General features: G+C 46.7%; 1 protein-coding gene across 2 annotated transcripts in view; it reads right to left on the bottom strand.

The window, feature by feature from the left end:
• The window catches only part of exd3 (exonuclease 3'-5' domain containing 3), a 190,758-nt gene that overhangs the window by 104,567 nt on the left and 72,513 nt on the right, over positions 1 to 13,678 (bottom strand). For both annotated transcript variants that reach the window (XM_007900207.2, XM_007900209.2), the window contains exon 18: positions 13,117 to 13,344. In XM_007900207.2, the coding sequence (XP_007898398.1) occupies positions 13,117 to 13,344 (228 nt within the window). The remainder of the gene's footprint in view (positions 1 to 13,116; positions 13,345 to 13,678) is intronic.

Below are 13,678 nucleotides of genomic sequence, written 5' to 3'. Positions count from 1 at the left end.
GATGACATTTTCTGCTCCCATCGTCTGTCTCCTTAGGGAGCCTGTTCCATAAGTTTACTGCTCGCTCACTGAAGTAGTGTTTCTGAATTTACCCCCTTTTTTTTCCCCCCCAAATCATGTCTTGGGATCTTTAACGACCACCTGAACAGACAAATGCAACGAGCGGTTTAACAGCTAATCTGATCGATGGCCCTCTTGACAATGCAGCCAGCGCTTGAGGCCCCAGGACTCTGAGCTTAAAGTCTCGATGCAGGGATTGAACCCACGGCCTTCTGACCCAGAGGCGAAAACGCTGCCAACTAAGCCGGGCTGACACCTGACATGATACACCGTGAAGAAGAGAATATCAAAAGATGATACAGGGCAAAGCAGTTATATAGACTGCCAGGTGCTACATGACAGTAAATGCATGTCCATAGGTCACCTGCGTCATGAGTGAACCCGTGCTCTTAATAACTGGGTCACCCTGTCCTGCCCATCACCAGTTCATTGCCAGTTACTATTCTGTGGGGTCAGGTGGCAGCTCTGTGAGTGAGCCTCCACCCCTGGAAAGTCCACACTGTGACCAACCCTTTCTGAAGCCGTGTTTTGGCTTGCCTCAGGAAACGGCATCCGTTTGCCTCTGTCGAGCGGCCCAGCGAGGAGCTTCAGCAACACCTCATCCCATGGGATTCCACAAGCTGCCTGATCCCCTGACTGCAGATCACAGCACTGCATTCCTGCTCCGTGATGGGGACTGGCCTAATATATCACAAAGTGCCAACTGAAAGAGTTACCCTCCACTGCCCTGGGATCAAACAGGGTCGCGAGGTCACCAACTCCCCAGCCAACGCAAGGGAATCTGGGGCTACGGGACTTCCATATCTCCTGAACCAACTCTTGTTTTGCAGTCGAGGTGTCTTGGCAGGGGAAGCACATTGATGTTCCACAGAAGGAGTTCTGAGAAAACACCAAACAGCAATATGATCGGGTTTGAAGCGCTTTCTCTTTCAATACCGCTGCCGACATCAAAGGGTGCGAAGGAGGGACAGCAAACAAACAAACCAAAGCTGTCTCTGATCAAAGGCCCACCTACAGGATCAGATCATTCAACACTTTTTCACAAGGCTTGCAGGTTCGCACTTAACTCTTTCAGTACTATTTTCCTCCAGATATAAAACTCTCGGTAGGGACTTCTTGCGGGACTTGGGACAAATAAAAGTGTTCCAGGTTATCTAAATTATAATAATAAGTAATAATAATAATCCTTGCATTTGATATCGGGTCCTCTCACGTTTGTAGGACATTTCAAAGCGCTTCTTAAAATATTCTGGAAACTGTGTAGTTTGTTGGCGAACGCGGCAGTGATTCCTTCAAGGATGTTTCGAGTCCTGCAGAGTATTGGTTAGCGCGTTCGTCTCACAAGCGAGAGAACCTGGGTTCAATTCCCGGGCAGAGCAAAACCTTAGGCAAGTTTCCTTACTCTGCACACCTCCGCTTACCTAGCAGTAAATAGGAACCCGGTTGTTAGTCGATTGGTGGATCGCTTTTCCGGGGTAATAATCCCTTCAAAAAACAATAATAAATTGTTCATTTCAATCCACGGCTGTTTGTGCTGTGCGTAATTGGCTGCTGAGTTTCGCCCACAAATATACAGTCAATTCACTTTACAGTATATTCTGTGAAGCGCTTTGAGACATCTCTAATATGATGAGATAAAGAGTTATGCCAAATGCAAATACTATTATTATTATTACTGTATCGATGTATGTAAATTGTCCATCCTCTCAATTAGATTCTGGTGCCTAACAAGTCCCAAGGCTTAAAAGCAGGGAAGATATTCAGGGACTTTTCCCCTCTAAATAGTTCTCTTTGAAAACATGCAGCTGGCAGATGCTAGTTGAAAGGAATAATCTACAGATTTTGAACTAAAAAGGCTTCGTCACTCAGGGAGTTCACGTTGATCGGGACGTCTTTTAACACTTGGATTAAACCCCGTGCCCAAATCCACCTTCTCTGTCATTACTCCCCAAGTGGGCTGGCTCGCCAGTTCCTGCCAGCACAGAGAGTGGTCGCAGAATCACCTTTGCCGTCAACAAAGTTCTCCCTCCATTGTGAAGTGCCTGTGAGCGTGCAGGCTGTATACACTGTCCAGCTCTGATCCTGTACTAAGATTAGAATGTCCAGGGCACTTTCACAAAAACGCAATTGCCAAAAAGAACAAGAAATTAAGGACTTTCCCACAGCACAAGCATGAGGTCAGTTTCTCAACCCGGGCTAAGCAGAATCTTCTGGTTCTGCTTCCATTCCTGAGTTTATGCTCTGCTCATATTTTGCTATGTGATGCCAGTAGCAACATTCCATTCAGTGGGCCAGCAAGTAGTCAGATCATCCCTCGAGGCGATTACTGTTGGATTCTAATCAGTTTCATGCAGAGATGTGTACAATTCCATTTACACCCCCACCCCCATCGTCCCCCCACACTCCCCCCTTCCCTAGTAAGGTAACATCATCATCATCCTCATTGCAAGAGCAATGCCAGTCTTCTACACTAACGCGTACATTACCAAGGCTGATGGATGACTTTTAATGAGAAAGTACATTAATAATAATAATAATCCTTGCATTTGCTGTAGCGCCTTATCTAGTCTTCGAGACGTCTCAAAGCGCTTCACAGAATATCATGTAAAGTGAATTGACTGGTTGTTTTGTGGGCGAAACACGGCAGCCAATTGCGCACAGCAGCGTCCCATAAGCAGTCGTGGATTGAGTGACCCATTTATTATTATTATTTTGCTCAGGTCAGTCGCTAGCGCTCTTGTCTCTGGGTCAAAAGGTTGAGGGGTCCAAGTCATTTTGTGTCGAGGGCTTTGAGTCTAGGCCGACAAACCAAACGAAGTGCGGGCAAGTGCTGCAGTGTGAGAGCTGGCGCCTTTCAGATGAGATGTTAAGCCGGTGTCTGCCGGTTAAAGAACATTTGACACGACTCGAAAAGAGAAGGCCTGGCTGAGGAGCTTCCAGATAAAATTACAACTGAGCCAAGCTGACACACAGCTATTGCAGTCACTACATGTAATACATATTACTATGGCGTGCTTTCAGATAATAATAATAATAATCTGGCATTTGATGGATGTGGCGGGGGTGGGATTAGGGGGAGATTTTCGTGAATGGTCCATGGAATAGGCTGTAGCAGAGCAGGCGTGAGGGGCTGAATGACAATCATTGCATTTAACGTGACAGCTTTACACGTTGCTGAACCCGTCTCAAAGTGCTTCGCAGAATATATAAAACGTAGAGTGGATTGACTGTGTATTTTGTGGGCGAAACGATTAAGCAGCTACGACAGAGGGTTCAGCTAGAGTTAAAAGTAGAGAGAGGCAGATGCTCCAGAACAGTGATCCCGGTGCCTGCTGAAAGCACAGAAGAGCTGAGGTATTTGTGCTGAGGTCCCCAGGGGCAAGCCCTGAGCATTCCCATGGCCTAATGCATGCTCGAACAATGCTGATTCAGCAAATGACGGTTCACTTTGCCTGTGTTATGACCTTCTGCACACAGGGACAGCTTTGCAGGCCAGGAGCTATTGCACACTATCTCGGGAGAGCATTCCTGGGGCGACAGCGTGTGGAACGTCGCCCCTGGTATTGCTGGAGTGCAGGTGCAGAGGCTGTTGTGTTCCGGCATCAATACACAGCCTGGGCTGCGGAGTCTGTGCCTCTTGTTCTCAGCTCCGATTTCTCTGAGCACAGATGGGCTCAAGCAGCCTGGTAACATCCAGCCCAACCGAACGAGCAAGAGCATACAGTCATACAGCACAGAACCGCTGTGTATACAAGAGACAATACAAAATTACATTTGTATAGCGCCTTTCACGTCGGGAGGATGTCCCAAGGCGCTGGAGTCAGGGCTGTGGACCCGAACAGGTGTGGGTTGGGATTAGGGAGGTTAAGGGCAGGCAGGGTAGGAGGGTGGCTGAAGGCACGGTCGAAAAGGAGGGTCTTGAGACCTCCATGAGATACCCCATGCAAATTCCCATCCACCCTCACTCTTGTATTCCCTTCTCCCTTAACCATGTACCAAGTTTTCTCTTAAAAGAAATTGATGCTATTTGCTTCAGTCACATCTTCTGACAGTGAGTTTCACATTCTCACCATTTTCTGCCTGAAGACACTCCTCCTAAACTCCCCATTAGATTCACTACTCCAACAACAACTTGCATTATATAACGCTCCTCACCCGGGGCAGGGCCTTGGAGCACTTATAAGTCTTTTACTCACATCCTCTAGTATGGACTCCACTGCAAACATTAACATGCAGCCTTTGAAATTCTTTCTTAAACTCCTCTCTATCAGGTTCCCTGTCAATAGTCTCAACTCTAGAGAGAAAAATTATAACCTGTCCAATCTTTCTTGGTAGCTCGCTCTGTAGCAGATGATGGTGCTGGGACTTCTCTTTAGGCCCTGTGAACATGGTGTTGGGTGCGGAGTTCCAGGTTTCAGTCAAACCCATTTAATACGAGATACACGTTTTGCCCGCAAAACACGCAGTCACTAGACTTAACAGTCTATCCTGTGAAGCGCTTTGCGACGTCTCGAAGACGTGATAAGGCACTACATCAAATGCAAGGATTATTATTAAGAACCTTCGTAAGACTGGCTCTGCCGCAGGTCACAGTGCAAACTGACCCGTCTTCTAACCATTTCACCGCTAGCAACTCATTTCACCCTTTCCTGGCAATGCCAATCAGAGGTGAACAGGTTCCAACACTTCCTCTGAAACGACGGGTGGCATGGTCACAGATGGGTGACAGAGGGTAGCAGCAGGTCTCTCAATCTCAGCAGCAGTTGGTTGTGTCAGGCTCTGACTAGGCTTGTAAGTGCTGCCACTCCACAGAAGTTAAGCATCTTACTACCACGAAGGGGAAAAAAAAAGACTTGTTGGCTCGAGACCAACTCGATTTTAAGTTTGCGCCAAGCTCTTGTGGTGAACTGTCACAATGACCACTGGCATTCCAATCCTCAGATGCACGCGCCTCATTGTAATCTCAGTGAGCAATGTATTCCCCGCCCCGTCTCACGTACTTCAGTGAACTCCTCTCTGCAGCTCTGAGCAGAACACAGCAGCGTTTCCACAGGTAGTCATAGAGCGTTCCCACAGGTAGTCATAGAGCGTTCCCACGGCTGAGATAAACAAACTAGCAACAGCACGTTGCCAAATGCACCCAGATTTCAAATCTGATCTTGGAAATTAAGCTGAGGGACCCTGAACTCTGTCGTAAACTCTGTTGTAAACCGTTGGCGGGCGGGCCTTCAGCCTCTCTGCCCCCACCCTCTGGAACTCCATCCCACAGTCCTTCCGCCTCATCCCTCCCCTCCCTTGCCTTCCTTCAAGACCCATCTCAAGACCCTCCTCTTCGACTGTGACTTCGGTCACCCTCCTACCCCTACCCTCCCCGCCTCCTGATCCCAATCATCAGCTCGGATGCGGATCCCTGACTGTCCAGCACCTTGGGACATCCTCCTGCCGTGAAAGGCGCTGTACAAATGTAACTTGTTGGGGTTGGTAAGACTCACTGCCCTGTGGTAGAGCAACTAACTGACTCTAGTCCAGCCCGTATAGCACGTTGGGAGTTGGGCAGACAGGCAGGAGTTGGAAACCTCCCACTCCCATATGGGAAGGTTGACAAGCAGGGAGCTGTCGTAGTCGAGCCTTGATGTTACAAATTCATAGATGAGGGTGGCCTGAGAGGAAAGGCAGTGGTGGAGCCAATATTTATTGTCAAGACAGCACCAGGAATCAAAACCACAGCTTGAGGATGATACACAATGACTTTACCTCTAACCACTGGATGTTGCGTCAGTGTAACTGTTAGTTCTTGGTTAGTAATGAAGATGACAGCACTTTAGGTCACAATCTTCACACACCCTGCTCTTGCCACACTTTCCACAGGAGGAAATGTTTGTTCTATACAACAACAACAACAAGATTCCATTTATTGAGCGCCTTTCACGTCGGGAGGACGTCCCAAGGCGCTGTACAGTTGGGTCAGGACCCGAGCATTGGGGGGAAATGGTCAAGGTGAGGGGAGGGAAGGGAGGGAGCGAAGAGGGGGTAGAGAGTCTATACATCTATAGATGATTATTAGGGTAATTTTTACAAGATTTCAATCCAGTAGAGCTAATTGCCTGTCACGTATCGCCCACAAAAATACTCAGTCACTTTACAATATATTCTGTGAAGAGCTTTAGACGTCTCAACGACATGATAAGGCGCTATATCAAACGCGAGGATTATTATTATTATAATAATACATTTGATACAAGTGCCAAAAATGCTGAAAGGTCTCAAAGGGCTTCACAGATAATTGTTGTCAAGGGTAGTGACTGTAATTGTAGGCAGACACAGCAATCAATTTTCACATCTCATCCAACGGACAGCACTCTTAAAATGCCACGCTCCCCACCCCACCACCCCCACCACTGCACTGAAGTGCCTGCCAAGACTCCGAGAACAGCAAAAAAAAAAGGGCACTGACATTAAAAGAGGAGCTATGTTCATTTGGTTTCAAAGCCGCATTTATTTTTCTTAATAGTTGCTGATAAAAATGCTTTCCAACGGGCCTGAAAGAAGATTTCAAAGGTCTTTTTCCACCAAATGTCTGCCTCCCCTCCACTCCTACCCCCCCAACTCCTACCCCCCACCCCCCCACACCCAACCCAATTGCAGCTCCCTGACACTGCATGATCTCACAGCCTCACTCAAGTCCTCAGAGAGGGCAGATTTCAGGAAATGCCTTTGTAAGTTTGAGATATAGCCGAGCCATCTGGCAATGGAATGCTATCAGTCACCGAGAGCAAGGCAGCCATCCAACAGCCCACCAAGGCAGAGATTTACTGAGAGCTCGCTGAGGAACTAATTGAACCACTGTAGCTGGAATCTACATTTTTTTTTGTATTAACACTTACAGGTCCTGCCTTCGCTCCTGTTTCACCTGCTGCCAAGGTCTCCAGTGCTTCCTGCTATCTGGGGTCAATGCTTGTTAAGCCTTATGTGTAAAGGTGAACTCAGTGCTGGTTCCATTGCACAGTGAACGTACAGTGTGACCTTCGTAATCCCTGAGCAACACCAGTGCAGGAAATCTCTGCAGCTCAGCCGATCTACACCCCGCATGACCATCACAACAACAACTTGCATTTATGTCGCGCTCTGAAGCTGGGGAAGGATGAGGCAAGGCGGGAGGATTGAGGGAGAGAATTCCAGAGTTTCACCCCAGTCCTCACCAGGCTCCACTTTCCCCGTCTCCCAGCGGATCAGTTTCAAGGACTTCACAGTCATCTACAGATCCACGCCCTGGCATCTGAATGCAAAAAATAGACCTTCCACTAAATGATAAATTAAATAACCCTTGCATTTGACACAGCAGCTTTCAGCTCAGGGGGACATGTCAGTGAGCTTCACAGGATATGCTGTAAAGTGTAGTGATTGTGTATTTGTAGGCTAATGCAGCAGCCAATTTGCACAGGGTAACCTTCCACAAACAGATATGGAGTGAGTGACTAATTTTTTTGGTGGGGGGGTGGTGCCAGGACATCGGGAGAAATTTCCTTCTCTTATCATTTGATCTTCAATATCCAGTTGAAAAGGCAAAACAGAACCTGGGGTTAATGTCTTATCTGAAGTATGGCAACTCGAGCAATGCAGGGCTCTCTGTGCACAATATTCGTGTGTCAGCCTAGACTGTGAGTTCAAAGTCCCGACTTGGGGTTTGAACACACAACCTTCTGACTCAAGATGTGAGAGCGCTACCAACTGAGTCAGGCTGACAATCAATCTTTTCCTTCCACAAGCTCACAACAACCCAGCGTTGCACTAGGAAATGATCAAATTCCCTTTTGAATACTTCAATTGGACCAATAGTTGAAGTACAGGCTGACAGCTTAATCTACGAACCATTGCCTAAGGGGATGAAGGGCAATTTGAGAAAACCAAAAACTAGAAAAAGACAAAGGAGATGTACTCAATGAGCTGAGATATAAGGTGTAGAGACTAACAAGAGGCCAACAAATAGATAAATGCCTAATTTATTTAATCTTATAAAGAACGAAAGTGAAGATGCTCTGGGGGGAGGGGTGCAACAGGAATACCACCGACTGATGACAGACCAGCCAGCCTTGCTGATTGGCACCAGAACTTGGAAGGGGCATGGATTCTTCCCACTCAGCTCCCGTTCACGCTGTAAGCCAAAGTCTTAATGGCCCAGCAGTGGGAAGCTCGCTAGCCGTGTTAATGATCTTGCTAGACATCAATGTCAAGCTATGTGATTGCGGCCGGTTAAACTCCATCAGTTACCCCGCTGCTGTACTGGGGTCTCCAAGCCCTAGGTCTTGTCAATCGGTGACTCTCTGAAATTAGGTGATCAGGACGAGTTCACTCCAGGGAGAGTACGCATTCCATTCCAGACGCAGCAAAATGTTCATGTTTAGGTGGGCTACACATGTGGAACTCTCAATCTGCTTGGATACTCTTAAGCACGGTGATGGGTTTCCCCGTGTGTCAGACACCGGCTGATCATAAAAAGGGATGAGGCACATCACAAAATAGCAGCAAAGAATCTGGTCAAGTCAAGAAGCAGAGGTTAGCTGATATTAAGCTTGGCGTTTGAAGGCATTGATGTCAGCTTGGCTCAGTTGGCAGCACTCTCGTCTCCTAGTGAAAAGGCTGTACGTTCAAGACTCATATCAGGCCTTGAGTATCCAGGCTGATACTTTGCTATAGTAAGTGCTCTGAGACACTACCCGGCGTGGAGGGTGCTATATCAGTGCAAGCTGTTGTTGTTGAGCCAGTGGTGTGCATTGCCAGAGATCTAGCTTTTGGATGAGATGTTAAACATGGGGCCCATCTGCCTATTCCGGTGGATGTTAAAGATCCCATGGTACTGTTCAAAACAGACGACATTGATTGATTGATGGAAGCAAGGAGTCAAACAGACAGACAGATCGAAGAACCACAATGAAATCTACAGGTATACTGAACCCCCATTGACTTCTGCAGAAACTTGAACAAGTTGCCAGGAAAGTTGGTAGAGGCCGGGACACTAAACTCTTCTAAAGAGCAGCTTGATGCAGTGATGCGTAGGTTGCAAAGACTGTAGGGTGGGTGTTCTGGAGCGATGAGATTAGATGAGCCGAAGGGACTTCTTCATCCGGACTAATATTGTGATCTTTTGAATATCCACCACTAGATACTGCTATTAAGCAATGAAAATACTCTAGTGTCCTCTGGTGAGAAAAACTTGATATTGCAACACAGTAGTTCAAGGCCTATGTTCTGCACTTCTCTCCCAACTTTGAAGTGAAATGTTCTGTTGCAAAAACAAAGCAGGTCCCGGAGCTCGCTGCAATGGAATGTCCCCCAAACAGAATTCCTCTCTATCTGCGGTTGCCCAAAGAGCTTCCTTTTCTGCAGTCAACAAACATTCCCAGCTGCGCAACGTACACGCAGAACAGATGCACTTCCAATGGACTTTTGACGGAATGAGGCTGAGTGCTAAACAGTGACGGAACGCAAACATCAAACACTCTCCGGTTGTCAGGAATTCGTCGACGCTGCGACAGAGTCCGTGTGAACACAGCGGGCAGGAGAAGTGACCGAATCGGAAGGGTTTTGCTTCGTCGCTCAATGCCCACTTGGGTCTTAACCCTAAGGCCTTATAAATGCAAGTTGTTGTTCTTGTTGTTGTAAACTGATTGTATTGAAATTCAAGGTCGTGCAGGATTTCGGAACATTCTTAAATACAGTCTCAACCGAGAAATCGTTCTTTCCAGACATCTTTTGAGGGAAGGCGGAAACCGGCTTTCAAATTGAGTTGAGGAATTTTACAAAATCCCGAGCTCAATCTTAAAATTTAACACAATGGTCTGAAGGTTAAGGCCAGGTGGTATCTCGGGTGTAAGATTCAAGTTTCTTGTAGCTCATGATTGTGCAGTCGAGGTCAGACACTTTACTTGATCTGTGGCCCTCCATCAGTAACAGGTCTGTAACATACCGTGACAGAACATGCAATGGGGGTCTGTCTACTTTGCCTCCTAACCTATTCCCCCAATTTATTGAGCGCTGCACTGCCCGCAAGCCATTTCATGACCATATTAATATTTATATTTGATACAGTTCCTTTGACATGAGGTCAAATTCAAAGGATTTGACAAGATATACTGTAAAGTGTAGTGACTGTGCATTTTGTAGGTGAATGCGGCAGCCAATTTGCGCACACCAACGGCTCACGAACAGCCATGACGTGAATGACCAATTTTATCTGGTGGATTGCCCTTGAGGACACTGGGAGAGAGAAACTCCCTTACCTTTCGAAGAAGGCCCCAGAACCTGACAGATGAGACATCAGTTCAGTGTCTCATCGTCAAAAGGAATGGCTGAACTACACCTAAGAATGCGTGTGTGATAACCTACTGTTCTGGTGGAGAGATTACATTACATCAAGTATCAACCCCTGAGAAAGCAGAAGCAGCAGCCAGTGCCTGACAGCCCAAGTCACCAATACTGCACTTCAGTCATTAAACTCTGTTTTACTCCCGAGCCTTTTCATTATTTCCCAGCTCTTACCCATTAAAACGTTAAACAATGTTTTCACTGAATGGCCAAATTAAATGGTTGGGTTGTGACCACTTGTAACCTAATCCATTGAGCACTGAATGTTCTTTGTCACTTTCACAGTCCATGCACATTTGCTATGGTTATAAGGTATGTTCCACTGTACTTTATGCTGTAACAGGGTTGTGAGCGAGAGAGAGAGGGGGGGAGAGAGAGAGTTAGAGAGAGCGCCCAGATTAAAGCGCAAGCTACAATGAAATGTTTCACACCAGGGCTCCCATTCCAGCGTTAAACACACTGGAGTAATCCTTCTATTCTATACTGGAAAACTCGAACACCAACAGTTCCTGTGTGCGCTTACAAGCACATTCAATTGCAACAACAACTTGCATTTATAAAGCACCCTTCACTCTGGGTAGCGTCCCGGAGCGCTTAACAGTGACGGAGTCTGACCCCGAGCCAGGGGGAGAGGGAAGGGCTAGGTGACCTTAAGCACGATCAAAAAGGAAGGTCTTTAGGCGGGGTCTGGAAGTTGAAGAGGGAGGGGGCGAGGCAGTTCCAGAGTTCGGGACGTAGTGACTGAAAGCACAGCCGCCGACGGTGGAGCGGAGAGGACGAGGGACGAACAGGAAGCCGGAGCCGGCCAAGCGGAGGCAGCTTGTGGTTGAGTGGGGAGGGGTGAGCAAGTCGGAAAGGTAGAGAGGTTGCGATCGACAAACCCAGGACATTAAATCACTGAAGCCAGTGAAGTTGTAATTCATAAAGGCCAAATATAATCACATTCCAGACAACCATCCCCACTGTGTAACCAGTTCCTCCTTCGTGAGTAACAGCACAGCCAGTGCTGGTAATGGTCAGTCTGGTTTTACACAAAGCTTATCTTTATCAATTAAAGAGAGAATATTGCTGCTTCGCGTAGGACAATATGACTAACAGCAACACTCTGGTCTTTATTCTATTTTATGAAGATTTGTTTGCATGCTTTCCTTCTCGGATTCTCTCCCCTATTTTCCTCCTCTGCTGAAACTGTTGATTTCCAATCGCTTTCTACATGGGTCTGTGGGAAACTGACAGCCTCCAGCTCCTTGTATCAATACCTTCCAATGACTGAGCAAGCAGCCAGTCTGGTTTAGAGACTCTCAGCGTGGTGATGGGTTTCCTGCTCGCGTCAGACTCCCACATGGTGATCCGAAAAAATGACTTGCCCAAACAGTGTGAGCCATAATGGCAAGTGCTGGCAGCAATTCAGCTGCTTCCCTGAATCATTTTACAACAGCACGGCTGAAAGGATAAAAAAAAACAAACGAGGAGGAGGGGATCTAATCTCCTACCATCATTCCGATCCAACGCTGTATTTGTGGGAACGTGTGGTAAATGACGTCTAAACCACAAGATCAGCCTTTGACCTGCCTTACGTATCTGGTGTAGAGTTCGCACTCTCTCCACACAGGGACACACCCTAATCCCCTGAGAGTTTGGTGTAGGTTGGCGAGAGCCTAGACTGTGTGTTGGGGTAACTGTTGGGAGTTTAACCAGCTAACCATTGCAAAATATATCCAGCTGTTTGTCCAGCTCAGACCATTTTACTTGTTAGGGTTTTTCTTGTAGGGTTAACAGGAGCTCAAACCAATATGGCACCGAGGTCAACTGCAGTGTTTCGGGTGACATTCGAACTAGGTATCTCAGTAATTGTGCCTCTCAAATACTCTCTGAAGAAACTCTTTGGGACTTTGGGGGAGTCGATGGCTGGTCTCATGGTTCAGATGTTATTTCCGACATGTCTCCACAAACAAATGTCTGATCAGAATGAAGATAGTAAGCTAGAGCCTACCACCCATGTATTGTTTTGTTCTTCCAGCTGAGCTTTAATTAAATTATTTTATATTGTTGCCAAGTACGTTCAGGAATCCCAGAATGTCTCGGAACTGCAGGTCAGTAAACTTTAGTATCAATTATATTAACAACAACCTGCATTTATATAGGGTTTTTCATGTCAGATGGGGTCTCGGATCGCTTAAATTATAATAACATTCTGAACAGTCAATTCACTTTACAGTACATTTTGTTAAGTGCTTTGAGACATCTCAACAACGTGATGAGGCACACATTAAATTCAAGGATTATTATCATTGTTAATTGGTATAACACCTACGAATGATAACATAGAAATGTCTCAAAGTGCTGAGTGTAGGGACTGTGTATTTGTGAATTTCACCATGAAACAGTGCCTATACTGTAAGTCCTGTGAAACACTTTGAGACATCCTTTTGACGTGCAAAGCTCTAAACCAAATGTAAGGATTATTATTATTATTCTAAACTTGTGTACAGCAAAGTCCCAACGACTGCTACCACAATAAAAATAACGGTAATATTATTACAGGCAGACGGGACCTCAGGTTAATGCCTCATCTGAAGGATGGCACCTCTAACAACCCAGCACATCCCCAGCGCTGTACTGGAGCATCAGCCTAATCGGTGCGTACCAAGTCTTTAGCAAATCCCCATTGCCCGGCCCACCCCCGTGCCTGACCTCAGCCGCCTTCCGGTGGTCATCTTCGTTCTCCAGCATCTTCACATCGACTCCCAAACAGCGCAGATAGCGACCCAGCCCTTGAAGCATGCTGTCACAGATGACACTGAACTCTGAGGGTGGTACAGGAAGGAAAGCTGGCGCGTCTGCTTCTTCTGGCACAGGCAGAACCTGGTCCAGAAGAGGCGCAGTGTCATCCGGGAGAGGCAGCGACGTCCTCTCATGTCTCTGTAATAAAAAGGAGTTATTAAATTTATGGTTGGAATGAAGCTTGCGTTATTATTACTGGATGTTACACAGCCCAATTTTATAGTCTCCCAACAACAATAAGCACATTAGACTTAGAATTAAAACTTGTGCTTGAAAATATCCACATAGACATCACTCTGTGTCCATTGCTAACCTTGCCTGCAGCTGGCAACTAGTCAACAACATGTATCTATCTCTAGATTTATCTTAAGACCCTCCTCTTTGACCTGCTCCTTTGATCATCTTTCCACCCCTACCCTTTGCCCCCCAAGCCTCTGGTATCCAACCCCCAACTCGGGTGCAAACCCTCGAT

This window comes from Callorhinchus milii, unplaced genomic scaffold (assembly GCF_018977255.1).
Source record: "Callorhinchus milii isolate IMCB2004 unplaced genomic scaffold, IMCB_Cmil_1.0 Scaffold8, whole genome shotgun sequence".
NCBI classification, from domain to species: Eukaryota; Metazoa; Chordata; class Chondrichthyes; order Chimaeriformes; family Callorhinchidae; genus Callorhinchus; species Callorhinchus milii.
The sequence above is the reverse complement of the archived record's forward strand: the minus strand, read 5'-3'. Positions and strand labels throughout refer to the sequence as shown.